The following is a 27,744-nucleotide window of genomic DNA, read 5'->3' as shown; positions in this document are numbered from 1 at the left end:
TTTTTTTTACGAAAAGGATGAAACATCCATGGAATAGTCTCACAACATTTGTGGTGGGGACTCATGTAAAATTAATTCCAGTGGGCAGTACATTGTGAATGGCCACATCATACAGAAGCTCCGGTCCCACTGACTAAGTCAGCATCCATCTATACAGAAAGATAGCCTAATCGCCACAGACCAATTACATTTCCAACTTCCGAAATCCATACCATAATCCCTGCTTACAGTGTTTTATTGCGCCTGAATCCAGCCTTACAGGGCCTGCATGACCGCTCGACTCAATTGAAAAACATACATGACACATGGCCACGACCATTTTGTCTCAGCCGCCCCCCCCCCCCCCATTAGATTGTAAGCTCTTGAGCAGTACCCTCTTGACTTCTCCTATGTCCAGATGTGTATCCTTGTCTCTTGCCTTCTGCATTTTATATATACCTTACCTATTACATCTTATGCATTGTATTATGCTATACGGCGCTGCAGATCTTTGTTCCATCTTATAAATAAACGATAATAATATGCATTATATGTGCACTGTATACTGAGAAATTTATAGAGCTTACAAGTAACAACAAAAATTTCTGGACAAATAAATAATTTCATCAACAATGATAATTGTAGGAGTAAATACAGGACCAGTGAATGATTGAAGAATGATTCAGAAATTAAAATTATTTTATTATTTTAATGCTCACTTACTGGGTTAAACTACTTACTACTTACTGGGTTAAACTACTTACTACTTACTGTTCTAAACAAAGCCTTGTATCTAATACTAGTTCCTGGATCACAATCTGCTCCAAACAACCCGCTGCCAGGTCACATTATTGATAGGGATGTAAATTACAGGAGAACAACGTTCAAACTCGCCGCAAGGGTAGACGGGACATGTAGTCGTTAGAGCGTTGGTGACTGGAGCGCATGCGTAAGCCTTATGACTACCGCCCACAGCAGCTGGTAATAGTTGCTTGGCAACTGCTAGGGACTCTGCAGGGAGGGAGGAGCTTCTGGGTAATGCCTCAGCCAATCAGCGTGAATTCCGGTCCGCGCCGCTGGCCTATCCATTACTTTTGCGCAGGCGCAGTGTTCCCCCTCTGTTCTATTTTGCAGCACCGCAGGCTCAGTTTGTGGCACCGTGTTCTGATTGGCTGCTGTTGAGGGGCTTCTGTGTGTCTGCTTCCCGTTAACGCGGAGGGTTATGGGGCAGGCCCCGGGAAGTACGGACCGGTGTGAGGCGCTGGGCAGTGGTGTGTCCCGGGGGTGAGTGTCTCTCTCCAGTACCCCCCCTTCACTGCACCCACCACCCCCCAGACAGGCCCTCACACCCAGTACCCGCTCACTGCACCCACTACTCTGCAATATGGCAGCTGTGCCCCCTACTCCCAGCAGCGCTTACTCCTCACCAAGTGTAAAAGAAATGCGGTGCATGGCTCTCCGTGGAGCTGGCTGCTGCCATGTCTCTCCCTGAGTTATGTGTAATGCTACAAAATCTATCTTTATAAATATAACGTAGAAAAAACACTCTTACATCGGTGTGTCCATTGTGTTTACAAAGCAGCTCCTAACAATACACCAGTACACTGATGCTTCCTTCTCACATAGTCCTTTAGACGTTTTGCACCATTAGCATCTTGTCTGCAAGGTAATACATCCCCTTCTCTTGCTGAATTGTGACCCCCATGTGAGACCTACCCGCCCAATACGTGAAACGTGTGTATTTAGAGGCTGTCATATATTCACCCCAGCTTCCAGTATTGCGGCCCATGTAGTTGCCCTTATAATAAAACATGAAATACAAATCTATGTCTTTTAAAGTGCTATGTTCTTTGCATTGGCTTTCCAAGCAATAATACAAACATTAAGTTTGTTTAAAAGCCTGTTCTCTGGGCTGAAGAGTGGATGCTTGTTAACGTGTAGTGTGCATTGTCCAATTATTATTAAATCTCTACTAATGCTAAATAGGACAAACTAGAAGGTTTAATGGTGTCAGGCACACATTTAAGTGAAACAGTGTCAGGCTGGTAAACTACTCTGTAGCTAGATTTTCTTGCTTCATATCATACACTTCTAATTATTTAATCTTACAGTACATCATTGCAATATGTAATCTTACTATACCTAAAATATTATTTCCCCACTAATCCAGCCTGTGAGATGGGAGACATTTTTAAAAGATGTTTGTCTCACTTATTAGAAAATGCTGCACGATGTATTTGCTATATAAATCGAAACAGAAATTAATTGTTTGAGCAGACTGTGGTACCCAATATTACATTGCTCTGTTAGTGGTATACAGCTAAAAGCCTGTTTTGCCACACTATTAGTATATTAACTATCAACTGGACATTTAATTTAATCCAATATTTTTCTGGAAAGTACGGTGTACTACTATTACTAATATTAATAATAATAATATATGTTTCTAACAGTAATGTTCAAAAAGTGTAAAGTAAGCGTTGTGATCCTTTGTTTTAACTGCATATCAAATATTTATTTATAAAGTTACTGTATAGATTTGAATTGGAAATAATCATGTCACCATATTATTTCTTGCATTTTTTTCTTCAGTAAGCACACAGAGGGACCACATGTTCGTCTGACTTTAATTTTAAAATGTCCTCAATGCTTTCTTACTGTATTCCTACATTTGTTTTTGTTTTTTATAGATTTACAGTTACTGAATTTGTGGATGTGAAAGCAAAAGACCAGAGGTAAGAAAATCATGGAAATAACACACAAACACTATCAAAACTTGTTTAATGAATAGAGAAGGACGTATTATACATGTATTATGGTGGGTAGAATGTTTAGTTCTGATAGTGTTTGGTAGTTATAGCTTATGTGTGTGAGCAAAGAGCATTATGACTATGGTTTTAAATTAGTTGTTTAGGATTTGTTCTAAGATCACTACATGCATATCATATAGTGTACTGTATATTAATGACACTGCTATAATTTGACTTGTCCATTGTTAAAAGACTTATGATTTCATTCACTTCCAGGCATTTTCCATTATATGTTTTAACTTTTTTTTTTTATTTTTTTTTTAAATGTTTCTTAAATCAGGTGAGGATTTGTTTTCCTGATGAGATGAAGTGTGCCAGTGCCACAAGCCAAAAAAGAACCAACCACTGTACCACAAAGAATTAGTGACAAATACGTGAGAGGTATTTCCATAGCTGATAAGTGTCAGTGTCTTTCAACTTCAAGTTCTGCTGTTCTATTTAGTATTACTGGTTTTTGTCCATTTCATACAAATAACTTACAATTCAGATGACAAACCACATAGCCGTATACAAATAGATACGGCTATCAGGACATTATCATTTATCATTTTCTTCGGAATACATAATATGATTGAAGTTGGAGCTCCGATTCTATAATACACACGCTCATATAGAGCTATATACGGCCATCAGGACATTATCATCTAACCGAAATGGGATATATTATTAGTTTGTGATTGCTAACTACGGCTAATACTAGCAATTGCTTTTGCCGGGGAGGTCACTTTAAAGGCTCTTGGAACACCATATTTATATCGTTTACCACATACTGGCTACATCGGGACAGCTGTTATAAATATTCCATAAGTGGCGCTGTGGTTCTCCATGTATACATGAGCAACGTTTTTTACATTTTTTATATTTTGACTCTTTGTCACAGTGCACAGTGACTTAGTTTATGTCAAGTGCATTCCTTTTATGTTGTGAATTAACATTAATAGGAATTTTATATATGTTATTTTTATATAATAAATTTATGTGAGAGACCATTCGTGATTTTTGCCTATATCTTTTTTCTTGTATGTATCTTTTTAGACGGACAGGTCTGTAGTGCTGCAATTGTATTTGATTTATTTGTTAGTTTTTGGGTGGATGCAGCCGCCTAGTTTTTGCAGCAGCTTGGCCTCTGTCTTATATTAATATTACTTCTACTGGTACTGTGAATATATATCTTATCCAGTATCTGAAACTATATAGCAATTATATTATATTGGCGCCATATCAGGGTTTTTTTTTGGTTTTTAATTGTCCTTATTTGTCACAAGCGATTGCATTTATAATAATGTAGGACTTGAGAACTTGATTGTTATGTCCTGATATGTAAGAGCACAGATTTGCAAGAGGGTGTATTTTTTTTTTTCCACATCACTATATATAGCCTAGTCTAAGGTTGGCCATATACAGGCTGTTCCTGAGCAACAGAGCCAGTGTCCACTTTGGCCTTTCATGCAAGTATCCTTTTTGGCCAAGGCATTTGTCTACCAGGCCAATATGGTTGACCTCTTCAAACTTCACTGGGCCCTGATGGTGCGGTAGGACGAAAATCACACACAGGTCAATAGCGGGAACCATGCAACCACATTTATAAACAGAACAAATTAATAATAGAGATCAATTGAATTATTACTGGTTGTTAGTATCATTTTGTGGCTAAATGCTGCAATATTGTAGTGTGGCCATCTGGAGATACTTTATAACACTAGCAAAAGTGATTCGGTTGTCAAGGTTTTGTTTTTTTTAAACTATACAAATGTGAGACTAATTGAATGTGTGACTCTTGAATGGTTTTTACTGATTTAGGAAGGGACACTTGAGGGGGTAGAGGTATGCATTTCTGATTTATAGTTTTCTGGTTGAAAAGCTGTGTTTTTTTACATTGTTATGATTATCATTTATATGGTGCTACAAAATCCTGCAGTGCCGTATAGTGGGGAAATAGAGCATAGTAAATAAAAGCGTAGAGGTCCAACATGAAAAATGCAGAACTTTTAAGAAGCATAAATGCATAATACTGAGAAATGAAGCACAAGGTACAAGACAAAGGTAAAGCATAGCACATGCAAGGGTCATACTGAAAGGATGCACTGGTGGGCGAGTTGGAAGCAAACAAGAAGAGATTAGAGATGGCTGCAATGTAATGTGGAAGAGGGGGTTGGGACTGTAATAAACAGGAGAAGTAATGTAGTGTAATATATGTCTGATGTTGTTTGTATAAATATTGAATGCAAAGAATAAGTGACAGTTTGGCGATTTAGTATTAGAAGTGCTGTATTGAAGCCAGCGTGGGGTACTGCAGCCAGCAGTGTGAGGTTTAGCGATATTTATAAGGATAGACTGGTTGCCATGTTTTACATACGAATGTTTTACGGCCCATCTCCTCTTGTACAGATCTCTTTTGCTAGTCCGCTTTCTGTGTTGATCAGAGTGCCAGGGACCTGCCGAGTGGTGGAGCTCCTCACAGGAATCGAACTGCTGTGGCTAAATACTTTTCTTCATATAGTATATATCTACTTTACCCAGTCATCCCTTTTCTCCCCCAAGGTCTTTTTTTTTTCTCTACCCAGTGGTATAGCTTGTTGGTTTTTTTTCTCCCTTTTTCCCCTGGATGAATTTACTTTGTTCTCCATATTCCCTTTGTTTACATATATTAAATATGTAATCTGCACAGTGTATACTGATTTATGCCATAGAAAGTGTGTACGTGTATCATGAAAGATGAAAAATATATAGCTTTGCAACTGATCTTCTGCTATCTAAGGTCTGGTTTTATCATGACTGGAATATGCTTCTTAAAGCATGGTGAATGTTATGTGAAAGTAACAGAACAGGTGCCACACTGTCAATTCATGTGCTCTCAGCTGGGACATTAAGTGAAACCATTGGGAACTGTCATATATACATTGTTGCCTTCTATCTGCTTTTTGCTTCTAAGATTCAAGGTGCAATGTTGCCAGGATGTGGCTCAATACAATTAATCCATATTGTAAGATCGGTGAAAGTCCTTTTAAGCATTGAAATAAATCGCACTACAGGTTACATTTGTACATCTTGTATGTCATTGTAACGTATAGGACAGCAGAAACACAGGAAGCACAAAATCAAATGTAGTTCTTGCTGTTCATTCATAAAACAAAAAACACTAAGGCAAAATATATATGAACCTATGCATGTCTAAATAACTTGATAAGAAAGAGTGCCGAATCATGAGATTCTTCCTTTAAATCTATTACTCTGGTTTTCTGTCCCATTTTTATGCACAGAGGTGTCATATCTAGATGCTTGTGTACTGGGACGGAACTTATGGTGCTCCCTTCTTCTTTACTCTGAGATAGAAGGAGAAAAGGATATTGCTGATTGGCTCTCAGGATTCTAGTTAACAGAAATGCTGATTTTTTTTCACTACAAATCAGGTGTTTTGACTTCACCTTGAGACTATTGATTCACTGACTGCAGTCTCTGCTTTTCCTGTTTGTAAGGAATTGTAAATAAATATGGTACCATAAATTACTTTTAAACAGGGCTGTAGTAGAAAGTAGCAGAAAGGTTGAGAATTAAAATCCATGCTTCAGTGCTTAAGTGAAAGTGGTATTTAAAGTGTACAATCTTACTACTGTTTATGAACAAAATAAGACAAAGTGATCCTGGAAGCATCAGATTACTAAAGTGAAAAAAAATCGCATTTCATATTTAGAGTCTGCATTCTTTTCAGGAATAATAGAAATCTGCTTGATACTTCAGGTGACTTGGCCTGGGCCCCATGACTCTATGGTGAGGCAGAGCAGAGCGGGAGGATGTTACATCATCACTGCCGCAGGAATCCTGAGCTGCAGGAGGAACTGCGGATCCAGGCAGCAGTGGCTGCAGGAGATGTGCACACCGTACGTACTATGCTTGAACAGGGCTACTCCCCTAATGGCCGGGATGCCAATGGATGGACTCTGCTGCACTTCTCAGCGGCTCGAGGGAAAGAGAGATGTGTGAGAGTATTCCTAGAGCATGGAGGTGAGATGCATTCTGGCTTATAATAAGCAATGTCTAGGAGCTTTTGTCACATAACACTAATTATTAAACCGTCTATATACGATGCTAGCTATTTTTTTTGAAATGTTACTGTTTTCAGTTATAAACCTCCCCCTCCAGCATCTTGCTAATGCCACTGACTTTATCTGTATGCAGAATGGATTGTGAAGACAAACTCCGTATTCTAAGTAGTTTGAAAATATAGCCTGAATGTGCACCTTTGGGAAAGTGCAAAAAAGATAACTAGAAACTGTTTTGGTATTAACATGCTTAGTGATTGCATAGTTTTTCCCATATGCCAAATGTACGTTCCAAATTCTCCATAGTAAAATATACCTATTCAAAGATTGAAGATGGCTGCTGCATACTCCCATATATTACCAATAGGTCAGTTTTACATTAGGGTTATTAGTGCAGGTATTTGCTGAGACCTAGAGGTCTCATTAAAATAAAACCTATAAAATGAGCAAAATAATAAAAAGTGAAACGTGAAAATTAACGTGAAGGTTAAAATCACTGAATGCACCTTCAGTGCTTATATTTTCTGCAGTCTTCTAGTCTTTTATAAATTGGGAAGATAAGTTTTCTCATTCTATATCTTTTTTTTACTACGATGGCGTAGTGGTTAGCACTTCTGCCTCATATCGCTGGGGTCATGAGTTCAATTCCCGACCATGGCCTTATCTGTGTGGCATTTGTATGTTCTCCCCGTGTTTGTGTGGGTTTCCTCTGGGTGCTCCGGTTTCCTCCTACCCTCCAAAAACATACTGATAGGTTAATTGACTGCTAACAAATTGACCCTAGTCTCTGTCTGTGTGTGTTAGGGAATTTAGACTGTAAGCCCAATGGGGCAGGGACTGATGTGAGTGAGTTCTCTGTACAGCGCTGCGGAATTAGTGGCGCTATATAAATGGTGATGATGATTCCTTCTTCCTGATTTTATAAATACTGGTGCCCTGTATATCGGCAATTTCTTTTGAAAGAGTGTTTTAGCGAAACACGCATCAGCGTTTAGCTGAATGCATACAGTCCGATTATAGTTTAATAGAAGGTATATTATATAACTAGTATTCAGTCTGAGGTTCATCTGCAAGATAACGGGAATCGGATGTGGGAAGACTATCTCCATTTAGCCCCCAGATTTAGCGGAGCAAAATTATAAGAATTAGCAATTCACAACAGTGCTGCATTCAGCGAATATGATTGCATTACCATCTAATTAGAAAGAGAGTAAGAATTAGCAGCGGCACACATCTAGGCTTCCTCCCTATCAAAGGATTATTTTATTGAAATTAGGATTGTCTCCTTGAAATGGGGGGGATATGTCACCACGTGTAGTTCCTGGAGAGCAAGTGCTGTTATGTAACTGTTACATGGTGAAGCGTGCTTCAGATTTAAGTAAGCGCTGTAACAGCAGCAAACCATATGCAGCCAGATGAGTTTCACTTAATCCTAAAACTCAGTGGAGGCGATTCATAAGGATAGTAACTGTTTGCAAATGACAGGGATCAAATACTCCCAATAGTTGCATATGCAACAATTGGAACTAAGAATCAACAACAGGACAATACACTATGAGGATACCTCTTTTATATATGTGCAAATACTGTCTGCTAAATCATCTAATCGCAAGACAATACAGTGTGACCAAGATACTGTAATTAGGTTACTAATTCAAAAGAGATACACTATGACTGAATACAAAAGAGAGTGCTGGGCACCAATACTTATAAAATCAGGAATAGCGATAAAATGAAATAAGAGAAACTTTGTATCTTCCTGATGTCTAAAAAAAAAAACTGTAAGATAAAATATAAGATAAAATATAAGCTCTGATGGTGCATTCAGTGATTTTAACCTTCACGTTACTTTTCACTTTTTATTAGTTCGATGATTTTATAGGTTTTATTTTAATGAATTAGAAATAAATTTGTGTATCTCTTATAATATAAAAAAATGGTCTAATTAATAATTGAGACTAAGTACACTACAGATAAAACTCTGTTTTATATTTCCTATACTTGATACATTGCAGAAAGGAACTTTCATCTTGGCCATAACAGTGTAGAATATTATCAAGTATTAAATATAATTTAAGATAATACCAGTTTTCAATGTGTCCATAAAGATTAACTTTGCTATTTTTTTTAAACCAGAAATAAAATTTTAGATGAACTGTTATTAAAACAAGAAGTTCCTGCGACCAAATTAGCTTCGAACAATAATTTTATAGTGCTTTTAGAAGAAAGAACACACATCTGATTGTGGATATGGGTAACAGCAACCTTTTGCTGTGCACCATTTTGAATAAATATCCCTAATTTCAGGAATGATTTAGTATTAAAGAGGTCAGTGTGCTGATCTGGAAGGTTTGGACTAAAGCAGGTGGTTGTTGTTATAATGTGAGCAGTAGTATATGATATCACAACTGTGTGTTCTTTTGAGTGAATGAGAGAATAGTTGTGTTCTTTAAGAGCTAAGGAGTATTATTATTATCTTTTATTTATGAGTCGCCACAAAAGCGCCCCCAGCGCTGTACATAGAGCATGGGATTAATAGTACAGGGTAATAATACATGGCGTTTAGGGTTGTACAAAAACAAAGTGCAGTAAAAACAAAGTGCAAAAAGTATAAGTTGAGCAGAGAAAGATGCATAAGGCAAAGAGGGAAAAGTGAGTTTCAGTGTACATATAGGATGGGAAGGGAAAGAGGGAGGAGGGGAATGAGTGGGGGGTTGAGCCTGTGCCCAGTAGTGAGAGCGCAACTTACAGGATCAGGGCAGAGATGGAGAAGCGGAGGCACGAGAGAAGAAGAGATTTGGAGATAGGGGGAGTCAAGCGACGAAATGGAGACGAGGCCGTGAGCCGAAGGCAAAGGTAAACAAGAGGAGAGAGAGGGCCTTGCTCAAGGGAGCTTACAGTCTAAGTGTGAGGAGTCAGTGTTACAAGATGGGGTGAGGGATAAGAACACTGTGGGGGGAAAAGCACAGGAGTAAGTAGGATGGGGCAAGGTATAGTATGGATAATATTGAAGGATAAAGAGGGTTGGAGGGGGGCAGGATTAGGTGGTGGAAGGGTAGGTTAGTCTGAACAGATGAGTTTGAGCGTTTGAAGTTTGACAGGCTAGGGGAAAGCCTGATAGAACGGGGGAGATTGTTCCAGCACGGGAGAAGTCTTGTATGGGAGGTGGTGACCAGATGGTAGGTGAGGCGGTGGTCATTGGAAGACTGTAGTTGGCGAGGAGGAGTATGAGTAGAGATGAGGTCGGAGAGATATGGAATGGTGGAGTTAGAGTGGGCTTCATAGGTTAGGGTGAGCAGTTTAAAGAGAATTCTGAAATGGAGAGGGGAGGCAGATGAGGACAGACTGGAGAGGTAGATAAGTCGGGCTGCAGCATTTAGTATGGACTGAAGAGGAGGGAGGCCAATGAGGAGCAGGTTCCAGTAGTTAGGGCGTGAGATTTTCAGAGAGCAGATGAGCGTTTTGATGGCCTCAGAAGAGAGGAAGAGTCTGATTCAAGCTATATTGGGGAGATGGAAGCCTCAGGATTGGGCGAGGGATTGAATGTTAGGGGTGAATGAGGAGGAGTCAAGGGTGGGTCCCATGCATCGAACTTGGGGTGAAGAGGAGATGATGGTAGAGTATCTTTACAATGGAAATTCTATTTTCCAACTAAAAATGAGCGCACATTGGAGTTATATTGCTTTAAATGTGTTATGACTTTAAGTTGAGACCTATTGTGGACTTGTTTTTTATTTTGTACCAAGGCAAAGGTTATGTATTTCTGGAAGGTGTAACAGAAGACCTTAGTGCATTACCCTGTGGTTCACGTAAATTGACTGTGGCAGTCTTTATAAATGCTAGTCAGGTCATGTTGTAAGATCAATACCGGGATAGGCAAAAATAAGTGTTGTCACACGGGTTGGTTTCACTTTGCAAAAAACACCCAAGGTAGAAGGCACTTCAATATTTCAGAGCTTTTTTCCTGTCAGGGAAAACAATTCCTGAAAAGCTCCACATTATTATTATTATTATTTGTTTATATACATATTATGCGGCTCTGTACAGAGAATATTAAATCATTCACATTGGTCCCTGCCCTATTGGAGCTTACAGTATAAACGCCCTAACACACTCACACACGGGTCCATTTTGTCAGAAACCAATTAACCTACCTGGTTGTTTTTGGATTGAAGAGTAAACTGGAGCACCTGTAGGAAACCCACATAAACACGGGGAGGAAGTTGTTAGAAAAATTACATATAGGGAATATGGGATAGGTCACACTAATTATGAGGAGTAAGAAATACCCTTATTATCAAAATTTAATGAACAATTTCATCATCTAATTAAGGGGTGCATCATGAACCATGAGGTAATTCATTAAAAGGGAAAGAGAAAAGGAGGTTCTTTAGAAAGTAATGCACTGCTTACTCCAAGATATGCTAATAATTATATTGTGGTACTATTTTAAAATGATAATACTTAAGTTTTACCATACATCATGTATGGTAGTGAGATATATAATAAATTATCTTGCATAAAAGAGATAGTTTATCTCAATAGATAATCAATTAATTCCTATAGATATGTGAGAATTTTCACTACTACTTGAGACAATTTTCACAGGTTTACTTGAGTGGAAAGTCTTCCATTGACCGTCCCACCCCCACATGTGTACTGGTTACTACTGCATGTCAAATGCCATCGTGTGTCACATGTATTGTTTTATCAATGCTAGAGGGTAACCAGCATTTGATATTATTTGAATTAGCTGCTGGCGTGGGCAAACGTTCCTGTGACCACTGAGCATGTGATCACAGAGCCATTGAACTGCAAGCGATAAACGTAAATATGTAAGTATATATTGTGTACACCTTTGACCAGTCTGTCATTGACTTCAGAAAGGCAACTTATAAATGTCTACCAGTCATTACACCACAATGCTATGCGGCATATAGAAGGCTTGGTAATGGCAGCTGATCACATAATTGTCCCCTGCAGGAAAGAGCTACTGTATCTCTCAAAGTAATTAAAAAATAAAAGTGAACTGTTTGTTTCAGCTCTTAGTGGAGATGGCATCACTGTAACTGCAGCAGTACCAGCAAACAAACTGCTGCTGTAAAAATGTATGTATTCTGACCTAGTGAGGGGCAGTCTAATAAAAAATGAAAACCATTAATAAATAGTAATTGAAAAGAATGCACCCCCACTACAAGTCCCTATAACTATTTTCAAACTAGACATATTGGATTTCAATGAAATAGGGGACCATATTTTTGTTTTTTTCTGTTTCATATTTTTAGATGCCTACTAAATGCACAACCAGTATAAAGGAAAAGTGTGTTTTTTATGTTTGTCTAAATTAGCATATAGAACATTAAAAAAAAAACTTCTTTATAAATAATCCCATGTAAAAGCTCTATCTGTGAAAAAAATAAATATATATATAAAATTCACCTTTGTACCATAAAAATGAAAGTTATTGTTGTTTTCAAGCATGGAGATAGAATGTATCTGGCTATGAATTTACCCCAGTCATTAGTGGGATAATGTGCAGTAGTTTGTGGGTAACCAGCATGCTTGTGTGACTACATATGCTCTATACACATGTGTATATGTGTTTGTGGACAGGTGCACTTTAACACTTATCCTTTGACCACTGCTTGTGTACTACAGTTCTCCACTGCCTATGTTCTCAGATGTGGTGACCTTCAGCATTGTTCCAGAAGGTGGCAGTGCATTCCATTAAATTTCACTCCAGACTGAAAACAGCTAAATTATTTTTCCCTGTTTTGAAATGTCAGGCAGCAAATATACTAATTGGTTTTACTTCATAGTGATCATAGTCTGTTGAAATCAATTAAAAAGTTTCTTTCACATCAGTTTGTGTAACCCTGACATATTTTAGTCTTGTTTGCCAGCTATACCCACTTGCACAGACTCTTTAACAACTATTTTGTTTGTTGTTTATTTGTGTAGGGCAATATTACGCAGTGCTTTCTAGAGAATACTGAATGAGAAATATTTGGTTTGGATTAATCATCATCATTTGGTCATATTAATATGGAATCATTCACATCACTTCCTGTCACTACCAGACAAACACACATTAGGGTCCGTTTTGGCAGAAGACAATTAATATGTATGTTTTTGGACTGTGGGAGGAAACTAGAGCAGATATTGGTCCTAGCACTGGGAGGCAGTAATGCTAACCCCTGTGCCACCCAAAGACTATGATCTTCTCAGATATGTGCCGCTTTGCCACTTCTGCTATCTTAGCTTTGAATGTGAAACATTATTATTTAATTTATAATATGTTCATAAACTGGTTTCTCATGCATGCTTGCTAAGTCTTGACTTTATAAACTGTAAAATAAAATGGTTGTTTCACTTATAGTTGTATGACTCGCCCCATTAATATAAACCATGGCTTTTGAGGTCTCTAAAACTAAAATTAATATGAAGATAGTAGTTAGCAAATCCACATGTATTAAAAGGTTCCCATCACAGTGATGTCCCCATTGCTCTGTTTCTGTTCTGGCGTGTGGTTTTCATTGTGGAATGAATGTCCTCATGTATTTTATTGCCATCACTAATCAGATGCAGTCTGGTTGGCAATCAACATACAATAGGGGATAAGGATGATGTTGCTGTAACCGATGGCAAGCAATAAGATTCTGCCTGTTGAACTTCTAGAACAATAGTGGGGCTCACCTATACACTTTGCTAATGTGAAGTTCAGTGTGGATATCAAACACCTTGGCCCTAGACCTATTAAGACTGTGACACTTAGCCTGTGGCTGCTGTGGCGTACTGGGTAGAATGGTAATGGACTCGCATGTTGCTAACCTTATGTTGGATATCTTGTTTCTTTCAGTCAGGTCCTGTAGGATGTCCTAAGTAATGTAGTAGGAAGAGATGAGCTCTAGGTGATGGTCATAGTGGGTAAATAGATGGAGAAATGTTGTGAGAAAATAGAAGTGGCTATACAGGTGTGATGAGAGGGTGAGCCATGTCAGAAGTGCTGGGGTCATGAGTTTGATTCCCAACCATGGCCTTATCTGTGTGGAGTTAATATGTTCTCCCCGTGTTTGTGAGGGTTTCCTCCCACACTCCAAAAACATACTAGTAGGTTAATTGGATACTATTAAATCGACCCTATGTCTGTCTGTCTGTCTGTCTGTCTGTCTGTCTGTCTGTCTGTCTGTCTGTCTGTCTGTCTGTCTGTCTGTGTATGGTAGGGAATTTAGACTGTAAGCTATAATGGGGCATGGACTGATGTGGGTTCTCTGTACAGTGATACAGAATTAGTGGCACTATATAAATAGCTTTTGATGAAGTGTCTAAAGACTTGGGGGGTGGGGTTGATGAATGGCAGAGTTAATATAGATTGTGGGTTTTCATAATGATGAACCGTGTCAGATAAAAACAAATATAAGGACTCAGTTTGTGTATACTGGCGTTAAAGGTGGTGTGTTGGGGTTATTGTTTAACGTGACATAATAGAATTATTAACTCTCTGTATTAACTCCCTTGTTTGTCACTGACTTCCAACCCAATCCATTTATACACTACTGTTATTGTCATCATCATCATCATTTATTTATATAGCGCCACTAATTCCGCAGCGCTGTACAGAGAACTCACTCACATCAGTCCCTGCCCCATTGGGGCTTACAATCTAAATTCCGTAACATACATATACACACAGAGAGACAGATAGACAGAGAGAGAGACAGTCAATTTTGATAGCAGCCAATTAACCTACCAGTATGTTTTTGGAGTGTGGGAGGAAACCGGAGGAAACCTACGCAAACACAGGGAGAACATACAAACTGTTTCAGGAGCATTCGCAGTAGAGCATTTCGGAAACTGGAGTCCTACCCCAATTCCTCCTATCACTAGACCCCCGGGGTTTGGGCTGCTATGGAAACGGAGCATAGCATTCCTGTTTCTTACAATTAGCAATGTGGAACATTGCTTAACAAAAACACCGCCCACTAGTGGGCGATAGGGACCAGGTTGACCACTGGTTTAGAGCATCGATGGGTAACCTGATACACTTCGGCTGCTGCATGGGCGTCACTCTAACCTCCAAAATGCCCACACATTCCCTTTACTCAGCAATAAGTTAAAACAATACATTTAATCAAAGAAAGAGACGCCTATCTGTAATAACACATCAACATGCATTTTTAAACAAGTGCTACAAGCTATAACAAATAAATCTGACAATAAAGCAGGAAGCAGCTGGGAGCCGCAGGTGAAGGCTCGGTGGGCCGCCTGTTGCCCATCAATGGTTTATTTAAATGAAAGCAGCTATGGGTTACATCACTTTCAGTGTATCCGTCTTTCATCCTGTCAGGTTTGTCTTTAGCAGCTATTATTGGTGTTTATGGAGTTATATTGATTGTGCTCATTATCTCAGTGTTTTCATCCTTTTTCCTTGTATTTCATCCTTATCTGCACACATTGCATTCTTGAATCACTGTCTTTTCCAATTACTGAGTTATATAACATTGCCTTTGTTAACAGGTAATTGGTGAATGTGTTCTATTATGCATTCACTTCAAACAGCTCATTAATCCAACTACAGTCAGATGATAACAGATTTTGATTACCGTACTCTCTTCCTGTCCCCACCATTTGCATTTAAATAAACTACAGGGGCAAGTTCCCTCTAAACTGAACATAGTGTACCAAGAGACCCTTAAATAATGTATGTTGTATTGCTTGGAAAGGAGACAAGCCACAGAGGAGCATGTTACCTAAGTTCTTTAAAGCATCCATGCCAGACCACAGGAAATCCACTGATCGGCAAATGTTCTGACACATGCTTTCCCTTAACGAGGACATGAGGGGATGTGAAGGCAAGAGAGGACACGGGAGGGCGGGAGGACCTATTATGTGAATTAGTGTAATATAATATGCTATTCTGTTTGTTGTAGTTTGTGTGCGATTTGTAAGGTGGTCAAAACAATTGTATACAACAGCAAATGAAATAAGCATAGAGGTCAGAGTTGATAAGTTGCTCTTAAGCTCATTTAGACACATGTTGAATTCTGTTTGCTTTAGGTTCATTTGAAATTGAAAGTGTAGGCAAAATTTACAAGTATCATCACTTTACCTGGAGTAATATAGACAAGTTAGGATTTGCAGATTTGTTGCCTGACTGAAATACTGGTGTTTTACAGCCAAGAGACAGTCAGGCAGGGAAAGGTGTATTGTATTACATGTACCACAGACAGCCAATGCGAAGGGGCAGAGAGGGGCCCCAGCAAACTAATCATGTCAGACACAACCGTTCCTCTAATACTGATTTCTTAGTTCCCATTAAAGATTCCCTTGCACAGAACACAATCCATATCACCTAACCCGCTGTTATCAGATCTCCACTCTATGCAGACCAATCATTCTAACTGGTGAGAACGTACACACTAGTACGCCAGTTGTAGAAATCCTAACTAGGTGATGCCATTGCTGTACTGGAAGGTTGTCAATCATGTGTCATCTACATATAACACACAAGCGATGTGAATAGGTGAATAAAAGTGAATAAATTGTCAGTTTTGAAGTCATCACGTGAGTTTTGATATAATCACTTCAGTGTCCTACTGTAAATTATCATAGATACCAGAAGTCACCTTGGATTTCTGTGACCTGTTTAAAGCGTTGGCCTACAGCCTTGTGCTTTCATATGGTCATTTAAAGTCTCAGTGACTTTTAATATCCATGTCACTTACAGTAGTGGGGAATTATCCCAAACGCTACATTTTCTTTTCAGCTAAACCCACCTTCATCCTCCTCTCATTGCCATTTTCTAACAGTATTTACTCTTATGTTGTAATTATGGAAGGATGTAAAGTAATATTGTGTTTTTAAAGATAAATATCAACTATAAACAGTAATGGAAATAGTGTTTTATTACCAAAATAACATTTGTTTAAGACATGGGACCAGTCTTTTTTTTTTTTTTTTGCCACCAAATTATTATTTTTCTTCTTTTAGTTTACAGCGAGCCTTTCTTACATTGCATAAATGGAGTCACATTTCCCATGAACCACATGTGGCTGTACAATACAGCTGAAGAGTTAATACTGTTGCTGAGCTTAAATGCTCATCAAAATACTGATCATTTGGACTGTAAAGCACTGTAACTATGTATATTCATGTCAGGTTTAATAACCGGATAGTGTTCCTTGGATGCAGCAAGCTGGCATGAGTATAATTACAGTGCTTGTCACATTGATCACTGTATTGCTAATCGTTGACTGTAACCACTTTCAATGCAGCTCAGAGCATGTTACCACCAGGGCCGGATTAACCCGAGTCTAACTGGGCTATAGCCCAGGGGCCTCGGGCATCCAGGGGGCCCTTCAAAGTCCTCAGCAGCATTATTGATTGGTCCGGGGGCGATCAATGCTGCTGAGCACTGTCAGTGCAGTCATGCGCCGCTCAGTAATCTGCTTACTGAGGAGATCTCGCGAGATCTCATGAACTCTCGCAAGATCTCCTCAGTAAGGAGCTTACAGCACTCCGCGGAAGGAGAACTGCACTGACAGGTAAGTGCTTGGGGGGGCGGCGGGCGGCTCACATTGGGGGCCTCACGGGGAATGGAGGCTCCCTTAGCCCAGGGGCCTCCATTCCCTTAATCCGGCCCTGGTTACCACTGGCAGGTGTGTTAAACTGCTCAGAAGTACAGACGCTAAGAACAAATCCAATTTTCTTTCTTCTAAACACACGTGACCTCAATAAGGCAAACCATTTCTGTTGTTGGTACTGATTGTATGCTGAAATTTGCAATTTTATGGTGCTAAATGCATCTCATTAATGTACAGGGAGTCCTGATCATGACCAGCTAGGAGCTAGTGCAAATATCAAGTTTTTTTATGGAGTGTAAATGTCCCTGCGCCCATAAAATTCCACCATTTAACTTATTTCAGTAATCTCACTCCTCAAATTGATATCTTATTTTTTGCACTGCTCCGCAAAATGGGGCGCATTGGTGCTCCTGCTCTGTACTTTTCAAGGAATGGTACTTGCTCTATATAAAAGAGGCCCTTTGTGTATAGGTGACCGGTTCACTTTAAAGAAAGTAATGATATGATACCTGTTTGCGAAGTAAGTCAGAAATATGAATGTTTTGGTTCTGTAGTTTCATGGCTTTATCTATCAAAATGTAATATTTGTGGGGTGAAAACACATTTCCATGAGTCAGTGGTGGAAAATATGGTTTTTCATTTCTTAAATAACTTTTTTTTTGTGGTCATATCTCTATACAGCGGACCCTACGGTGAAGGACCTGATTGGGGGCTTTACAGCATTGCATTATGCTGCCATGCATGGACGAGCACGGATCGCACGCCTCATGCTGGAGTCGGAGTACCGCAGTGACATTATTAATGCCAAGAGCAATGATGGCTGGACGCCGCTGCATGTGGCTGCCCACTATGGCAGGGATTCTTTTGTCAGGCTGCTACTGGAGTTTAAAGCTGAGGTTGACCCATTAAGTGACAAGGGGACTACTCCCTTGCAGCTTGCCATCATCCGGGAAAGATCCAGCTGTGTAAAGATCCTCCTGGACCATAATGCCAACATTGATATTCAAAACGGGTTCCTGCTACGCTATGCTGTGATCAAAAGTAACCACTCATATTGTCGCATGTTTCTGCAAAGGGGGGCTGATACGAACTTGGGGCGGCTAGAGGATGGACAGACCCCACTTCACCTATCAGCTCTGCGGGATGACGTCTTGTGTGCTCGCATGCTATACAATTATGGTGCAGACACGAACACTAGGAACTATGAGGGTCAGACTCCTCTAGCTGTATCACTAAGCATCTCTGGAACTAGCCGGCCCTGTCTGGATTTCCTGCAGGAAGTACGAAGTAAGTAAACCGTTGTAGAACATCTGATATTTTGAGGTTTTAGTTGTTAACTGTAATATATACATTGAATGTAGTTGCAATCTTTCATCAAAATTGAGGATGAAACATATTTCAAATGGCTTAGTTATGCATTGCTGCAAATAACATACCAAGAGCCAGTTCTTGGGTGAAGAGATCATTATATGTAATTTTGATAAAATAATACAAAATGCAATATAGTTTCAATAATGGGCAGCACGGTGGCTTAGTGGTTAGCACTTCTGCCTCACAACACTGGGGTCATGAGTTCAATTCCCGACCATGGCCTTATCTGTGTGGAGTTTGTATGTTCTCCCCGTGTTTGCGTGGGTTTCTTCCGGGTGCTCCGATTTCCTCCCACACTCCAAAAACATACTGGTAGGCTAATTGGCTGCTATCAAAATTGACTCTAGTCTCTCTGTCTGTCTGTGTGAGTGAGTGTATGTTAGGGAATTTAGACTGTTAGCTCCAATGGGGCAGGGACTGATGTGAATGAGTTTAGAGTTTACCAGCTTAGACTCATAGCATATCAAATTGTGCAAAAATTTTAAATTTTTAAGTAAGTGCTCTATGCAAAACATTAGCTAAATGAAAAGGGGCATCATTCTATGAAAGATATTTAGTCATGATTGTACAAGTGGAAACGTGAGCCTTGTTTCTTGTTTTCAACATAGCACAATGTCATCTCCTCACAGTTCCTAAATAATGAAGTATGGTTTGCTGTTCTTTCACTATCCGAAAGTAGCATCAAGCCGTGCTGAGGTACCTGAGCTGCTATACTGTGGAAGAAAGTTTTTGTTTACACCAGGGGTGGGTGCTAACGGACCTTAGTAAAATGATAACTATGCTAAATAAATCCGTATCATTTGTAAGATTTTTATACAAAGCACTATTTAGAAGTTGCTCCCTCCTGCTACCATACTCTTTGAAATTTATCCCATATTCTTCGTGAATAACTTAGGCTGCGTACCCACCGCGTGTTAAACGCGATTGAATGTATCAAAATTTCTACTTATTGGCTTTTCCTTTTACATATCAGTCTTCCATTGAGAGATCCCTCTGAGGGAAGGATGGTTGTCCTGGTCAATCATGTTTAATGAAGCAATTTAGCCAGGGGTTTCCATCCCCTTTAAGAGCAGGAATGGCGTCTAACAATGCAGAGTAGCTGGTATTTAACTGTGTATTAATACCTATTTTATATTGACCAACTTGTATTTTAGGGGCCCTTTTAATAAGTAACATTCATTAACCAGTTTCACATCTGCTAATATATGCTTCATAAATGAAGCTTTAAAGGAAGAACTTAAGATTTTTTTTATATTGGTTCACTTTAAGGTCTAAAAGGGGAAATAACACAACTATTATTAAAAGGCCGTTCACTGTATATTAATGTTGTGCTATATGTCCACCATATGTCCTTGTACTCACCAGTTGAAACAAATCCCTATTTTATGTCCGTATTGTCATCGGTACGAACCAGGGTACCTGTTGATGTCTTAGCCCCAGTATTGGGCAACCTGCAGCTCTCCAGATGGAGTAGAAGTCCAAAAGACTGGAATAGCATGCTGGGAGTTATAGTTCCACAGCAGCTGTAGAGCCACAGTTTGTAGCCTTGCAGCATTCAATAGTTTATAAAATGCTTTTCAGTTATAGCTTATACCCCATTCATACTGCACCAAAAACCCGGGTTTTTGCAGAGGCACGCTGAAAAACCCGGGTCTTGGTGCAGTATGAATAGTCCAACCACAAAATCCCGGGTCTAAAATCCCGGGACTTAGACCCGGGATTTTGCAGACCCGGGATTTTGCGAGGGGTAATTCCCGTGTTGGACCCCGCTAGCCTGCGGTATTAATGGTGCAACCCGTGTAATTCCCGGGTCTCACCATTCATACTGTAAAAAAAAAAAAATTGTGAGGTAAAAAAAAAGATTTTAATTAATAAAAAATACATAAGCAATGTTTACTTAACTTATTTTCAGCCAGCGGTGTCTCCGGTGCGTTGCCGGCTGTCAGGGGGACCTCTGGGTACTAAAATGACGTCATTTCTAATGGACTAGAAATCTTGTTATCTATACTGCCCTGTGCCCCGGCAATATCCCGGGTTAACTATCCGGGATATTGCCGGGGCGGCAGTATGAAAGTGGTATTATAGGCCCATAGTAAGCTCTTAAAAGTATAAGAAAGCCAATAAGTATGTATTGGTTACTTATCAGATACAGATATTTAAAAATCATTATTAGTTCTAGTCATGGCACATGGAGACACTAGTGATTCAGACTGTAGCCATTTCCTTATCGTCTTTACTTTGATTTCCCAGCACAGACTGCAGGGCAGTAACCACAGATCTGTGTGTTACTAGAAGACCAAACGTGCTTGTCTAAGAAAGAGAAGATTAAGTGCTTATGCTTGTGTTTCTTATGGTTGTGCAAGCCATTAAATGAAGCACGTCACTTAGCTTGCAGCCTGCCAGCTTCGTTCAAAGAACAGAACCTTGTTAAGCATTAAATCTTCATAAGTTTGCTTTAAAGAGGGAATATAAATCTTTCCTGAAGTGTTGGCAAGACTCTGACCCTTCCAATGATAGAGATCAAGTACTGACCAGGGAAATGAGATTTGTTTGAAGAACAGAGCGGCAGATTTAAAGAAAACAAAAAATAAAGTTACTTGTTAAGGAACCGCAAAATGATAAACATCTTGGATCAGAGTATTGGGAATAACAGAGGATAATGAGCCCTAGGTAATTTGCTCTGTATAAAAAGATAAAAGATCATCATTGCTATATTTCCATGCAGTCAGCAGTTTCCTATATGGTTAATACAAATGATTTAACCCCCTCATTTTACCATCACATTTCTTTTTGCTTGGAATGGAAAAGCAGCTTAATAGTGGAAGATGGCTAATCTCAGCAAGTGATACTTAATAAGACTATTGCACTGTTCACTTATGTACATAATAAAAAGGTTTAGTAAAAAGAGTTCTGAGCATACATACCCTTCAGTTATTTAAGAAACTTGTGAGTTCAGTTTTTATATCCCATCTAGTACCTTTTTTGCCTTCAGAATCATGTTGGTAAGACACATCTCTTGTTGCGAAGGTAAAGGTGACAGAATTGGATGAGGGACTGGATGTGGTCGGAGTCAATGATGACCTCCGGGCAGCGCACTTAAGGAACTGGGGAGAGGGCAACACCATCATGTGACACTGAGCTTGAGGTAGTAGCATCCAGGTGGAGATGGCAGAGAAGCAGTCAGGCACGCTGGAGAGGAAGAGAGGTCAGGGGAGGAAAGGTAGATAAATGTCGTAGGTATAGAGCTGATATTGGAGGTTGAAGGCGCGCATTTGACCAAGAGAGAAGGTGTAAACAGGGAAATGTAATGGGCCAAGAACAGAACCTTGTTGAACCCCAACAGACAGAGGGAAAGTAGAGAAGCAGGCACCAGAGGAAGGCATACTGAGGTCAGAGAGGTAGGAGTTAATCCAGGAAAGGACAGCACCACGTAGGCCAAGGAAGTGAAGAGTGGGAGGAGATAATGGTCAACTGTGTCATATTCATTCTACATACACCACCTAAAGTATACTCACCTTGGACACAAGACACACAAATCATTCTCTCACTGGGGACACACCATACGATGTATTACCTCAGAGAGAATATGTCCATACAATACATGCCGCACAGAGCACGTTCACTAAGGACATGCCTTGTCAGTTAATCGGCTAGCAGCTAGCTGACATTGCAGGGGTATGGAAATTAAATAACACAAACTTATTTAAATAATATGATGTAAGTGCATCTGCATGCGGGATTGGTGTCTTCTCGGCCTACCACAGCCTCAATACCTTCAGTTTTGATAAGCTGCTAAAAAGTCACCAAATATATTTGAGAAAATTATTAGTAGCAGTTTTACATAAGACAACTTGCATTTTAGTTTTTGTGGTCCTTTAAATAACTTTATAAATGTACTGCAGTGATCTGCTGAGGGGTCTATATGAGCTTTACAATCCATTAGGCTTGGCTGTGCATGAGACCTAATAAAAACACACGTGGGAGAAACGCTAGTACAGACAGTGTTACTGTAATTCCTTTAGATTCTTTTTTCATCCACCCCCTTGTGTACTTATTGCTACAGTCTTATTTGTCTGCAGAAAGGGTCCTGAAGTTAATCTGTCTCCGATTACTGTACATCCTCCATCACAATAGAGGAAGTCATAACTGGAGCAGAGATTCCACATCTGTGTGAGGGCAGGAGGCAGCCATGTGATCAGGATTGAAAGGACCCACATGGTCCACAAACCCTGCCAGATGTCTAGTACTGTTATGGCTAGTAAACGGGATTGCCCCATTTATGGCTATGGGGCCTCACTAAATCGAAGGTGTTTTGCATGTTAAATTTCACGGAGGCTGTATATCTCTGCAGGAAATCCCAGCCACGCAGCTTTACACTGTTTGGTGCCAGCAAAGCAATGGTCATCCATGGAATATGTCCCAGTGGCACCTGCCATGTAGTACAAGATCCTATTCTGCTGATCAGTCTGCATATTTGTGAGGCTGAGAAACTGCAGGAGCTGAGCTCATACTTGTTGTTGCTGAAACCCAGTCATAAATTCTTGTAATGTTCATGGTTGGGTAGTCATGGAAAGATATGCCAATATGCCTGAAAGTCAATCTGTTGCTGTTTTGCATTGTATTCGTCCCAGACGCTCACAGGGTGTGTGTGTACTTCCTCCTTAACCTTGTTAGCGTGGTAGAATGTTGTGTTTTGGCAAGGGCACAGAGCAGATCGAAACAAGAACATAACTTGCTATTTGTGTCCAGTGAAAAGAGATTATATATTTTGTATGTTTATTCATCTACTGTAATAATGTGTTGTATTAAAATGGATACTTATCTGTTTTCTTCTTCTGTGTCTGGGACAGAGCCGGATCAATGCTACTTGAGGGCCCTCTGTATAGGTTAATTTAGTTTTCATCCACAATCTCTGACACCTGTAAACGCCTCTGGGCCTGTTCTGGCCTAAGTTACCTTATTGTCTGACAGACTTCCTTGTTTTTCTACCCAAGCCCCATGTAGCTGTCATTTAAAATGCCTGGCAAGTAACCTTGGGGTATCTTGTAGATATTTAGTTGCTGTTCATCTACAGCCCCAGGTGCCAAGTCCAGTTGTTGGGATCTGTTCTTGTACTCACAAAACAGACTAATCCTCATTCAATAAAAGTGCAAGACTGAATACACCTTAAGCTTGTCTGACGTTACCGGAGGTATATAAAAGTGTTGGAAAGAAACCTTATTTGATTAAAGGGACTTGTAAATGGAACATCATCAACATCACCATCATTTATTTATATAGCGCCACCAATTCCGCAGCGGTGTACAGAGAACTCATTCACATCAGTCCCTGCCCCATTGGAGCTTACAGTCTAAATTCCCCAATATAGACACACAATCACACACAGACAGATAGGGAGAGCCTAGGGTCAATTTTGATAGCAGCCAATTAACCTACAAGTAAGTTTTTGGAGTGTGGGAGGAAACCGGAGTACCCGGAGGAAACCCACGCAAACACAGGGAGAACATACAAACTCCACACAGATAAGGCCATGGTCAGGAATCGAACTCATGACCCCAGTGCTGTGAGGCAGAAGTGCTAACCACTAGGCCACTATGCTGCCCTAAAGCATGATTTATATATTTAGTTTTCAGTCATGTTTGTTTTAGATTGTGCCTTAAATGTTAGAAAATTTCAGTTAAATGTAAGAATAATGTAGAGAACACATTGTCTAGCTTGTGTAGTATATCGAGGGAATTCTCTTCCTAACAATGTAATCCATGCTAGCAAATAATGTCATTTTGAACACAAAGTAGAAATAGTGCACACTATAAACACAAAATAAAACTGGAAGGTCACGTGAAGAAAGCATGAAGTGAAGGTATATTTCTTGTAATACCCCATTCAGCAATTTAATAGGAAAGTGTCCGCTTTATATCTACATGACATCTTTCTTCAATTATCCATTTCCCAGTAGTGAATCAGCATGTATCCTGACAGGGATTGCACTGTAGTGGGAGTTACCAGCAACCTATTCTCCTGTTACTGGCTTTCTCGTATCTGCTTTCATTCATATGAATCCAAGTAATGACTAATCAGTTCTCCTGACAAGGCTTCCAAGGAGCCGCACACTGTTCAGTGCTCTGGCTCTTGGATGTTACTGGATGTAATAACAAAGGCTTAAGCCTGGAAGAAGCCATTGTACCTGGAAAATGCTCAAGTCTTTACCAGCTGAGCATGTGAGACGTGTGTCTGATCAGAGCAAGACTGCGGAACTGTCTGCCAATAATACTTGGAACACCAGGGTTAGAAAGCAGAAACCCTTGTGAAAGATAAAGGAGTGCCTCTCTCAGCGGTCGCAGTTTCACTGGTGCTGCCTGATGAATTCATGTAATACACACCTGAACGTGAAAAACAGTGCTAGGTTTTATGTAGTGTATCTGAGAGCCAACAAGGAGGGGCTTGTATGTGTAGCGAAGGGTGGGGGTAAGATCCCTCGCAGGTACCCTTCCTTGACAAAGCCCCACAGTGTCTCGTACATGTTTCCCATCATTTTAGTGTTTACTGGACATGAAACTTTTAATAATAAGATAGAATAAGACACTTTAGACTTTTCAAGCTGCTGTTGGTCAGAGCATAGTGATTTAATATATATATATTTTTTTGTGGTGGCGGGATTAGAACAATCCTGTAGTTATTTTCAACAAATGTGTGAAGTGTGCGCATCCAAACGGTTTATTTTTGCAGTTGATCTTGTGAGAGGTCTGAAGATAATTTTATTATAGTGGAATTTAAATACCTGTATACTAGTTTTTTATTGGATGCCAAAATCTGCATATGGTCATATTTGAAAGATTCAAGTGTCTTGGTCACAGCTTTTTTTTAAACTTGCTTAACAATGAACTTTTTATGGAAGTCCACCTTCCTTTTTTAGTAGGAGATTCTAAATTGCATGCCAATGTTTTATCAATAAATCCTTATCTGACTAACAGTTTTCAAGATACTGTAAAACTCTTGAATAAGTGACTGATACACTTTCACACGGACTAGGGGACAACTGCTAATTATTGTACATATCATGGTTTTGTTGCAAGTGATTAGTTGACATTTGCAGGTGATTTCCTCGATATACTTATTTTGAGTCTACTGAAACAAGAATCTAACACTAGGCTTTTTGGGTATGACATGAATCCTATTCCAATTGCTGCCTGGAGGTGGCAGATGGCTGCTAAAGTTAGGTCAGTATCTTGTGCACCTGAATGGTTAAACAGGCCTGTTAACTTGTTTTCCACACCTTTGTGCTTTATCACAGCATCTGCATATAGCACATAGGACTAAATGTGTTTCACTTACAGCGGTCTCTGTGCTATGTTTTTACATTTGAACAAGTGTTTTACTGATATTCTAACAAATGTCCATTCTTCTTCCGTGTGCAGGGCAACCCCGATTTCTGCAGGATTTATGCCGGATTAAAATTCGCCACTGTATAGGACTGCAGAACCTCAAGCTACTGGATGAGCTCCCCATTGCAAGGGTTATGAAGGACTACTTAAAACACAAATATGATGATATCTGAGTGCATTTTGCACAAAGCAGAGACTTGAGTCATTTTAAGTGTGAATATTCCAAAAGTGGGGTAGGCTGTTGTCTTGCACAAGTATATCCTATGCAATTTCTGATGTGAGTCGGTGTCAGAAAGCAGGTATACACTTTTTGTTTTAATATTGTTTTCCCCCTATTTCCCCATTCATTTTTTTAAATGCATTGTGTGATAGAAAAGTCTTAATATTCTGGGGTCCAGGTTTTGAGGTCCACTCTTTCAATTTCACCTGAAATAGTAAAACAAATACTTTATATATACACACACACACACCTACACAACTACACACCTTTCCCTCTCCTTACATACTTGACACAGAGCGAATGTGGACACAATCTTTGTACACTGGGTCCCCCCAATTTAAAGTAAATCTGTCGCTTACACACATTAGAGGCAGTCATTGTTTGACCGGATTCAATATTGAGTTATTTAGGAACTGCTGACATCACTGAGACACAAGGCACGCTATGTTGTCTCTGGTTCCGTTCCCAAGAATATTGTTTCAGGACAGAAAATGACTCAACTGAATGTCTGTAGGCGACGGGAACATTTCAAGAGCAAAGGTGTAGGAAGTCTGACTATACAAATTTCTCCTTTGTGCTGCCACTAAACTCGGAGGCAGCCAGAGGGTTAAATCCTACAAAATACTTCCATTCATTTATTTCTTTCATATCTCCAGAATAAAAAACGCTCTTTGTAATATGTTTTCTATATGTATTATACTGCAGAACAAATCATTTTATAGTACCATTCCACTTGGTTACATTGTAATTGTTCTTTTCTCCATATATATATATATATATATATATATATATATATATATATCTATATATATATCTATCAATAATGATTATAATTTATACTTTCCATTTTAGGCAGCATTATGTTTGCAGTTTGAACATAGTTTTATTTTTGCCCTCCGCTCTGTGACTTTGTTTTCTTTCATGTGTATGGTGCTACGGTGTCTTATTTATATACATAAATAATAAAAGTCACATTTTGAGAAGTTTTGGTTTTTTAATTTTCTTTTAGGTTAAGGCTTGCTGTGTGGTTAGAGATGAGTCTATAATGTGTGTTTGAAACACTTTTCAATTGTGGTGCTAACGTTAGGTAAAATACTATATACTGTTGTAGAAGCCCATGTGTCATTGTGGCACTGATGTGCAAGCCCATGTGTCATTGTGGCACTGTTTTGGGAGCCCGTTTGTCAGCATGGTGCTGTTCAAAGCATTGCAAGCTATATTCCATGAAAGCTATATAAAAGCAACTTCTATGGCATGCTAGAGTATAACACATAACACCTCTACCTCCTTGAAATGTAATCAACCAAATGTAACCAAATAAAAAACAGCCTAAACTCCATATCTCCCCTCCACACAATC

At 39.5% G+C, this 27,744-nt stretch overlaps 1 protein-coding gene across 3 annotated transcripts; it reads left to right on the top strand.

Moving 5' to 3' along the window:
* The first annotated feature begins 1,118 nt into the window (after positions 1 to 1,118).
* ASB7 (ankyrin repeat and SOCS box containing 7) lies at positions 1,119 to 27,368 on the top strand. Of its 3 annotated transcripts, none has more exons than XM_075207667.1 (6): positions 1,120 to 1,263; positions 2,670 to 2,714; positions 3,070 to 3,170; positions 6,528 to 6,791; positions 18,094 to 18,699; positions 26,199 to 27,368. In XM_075207667.1, the coding sequence occupies exons 4-6, from the start codon at positions 6,581 to 6,583 to the stop codon at positions 26,336 to 26,338; spliced, it is 957 nt and encodes a 318-aa protein (XP_075063768.1). In that variant the 5' UTR covers positions 1,120 to 1,263; positions 2,670 to 2,714; positions 3,070 to 3,170; positions 6,528 to 6,580; the 3' UTR covers positions 26,339 to 27,368. The 3 variants fall into 3 exon arrangements, with proteins under 3 accessions (XP_075063770.1, XP_075063768.1, XP_075063769.1); XM_075207668.1 differs by lacking the exon at positions 1,120 to 1,263 and adding an exon at positions 1,273 to 1,645; XM_075207669.1 differs by lacking the exon at positions 3,070 to 3,170 and having other exon boundaries at positions 1,119 to 1,263.
* Positions 27,369 to 27,744: the final 376 nt, after the last annotated feature.

This window comes from Mixophyes fleayi, chromosome 4 (assembly GCF_038048845.1).
Source record: "Mixophyes fleayi isolate aMixFle1 chromosome 4, aMixFle1.hap1, whole genome shotgun sequence".
In the NCBI taxonomy this organism is placed as follows: Eukaryota; Metazoa; Chordata; class Amphibia; order Anura; family Limnodynastidae; genus Mixophyes; species Mixophyes fleayi.
Note: the sequence above shows the minus strand (reverse complement) of the source record. Positions and strands in the feature narration are given on the sequence as shown.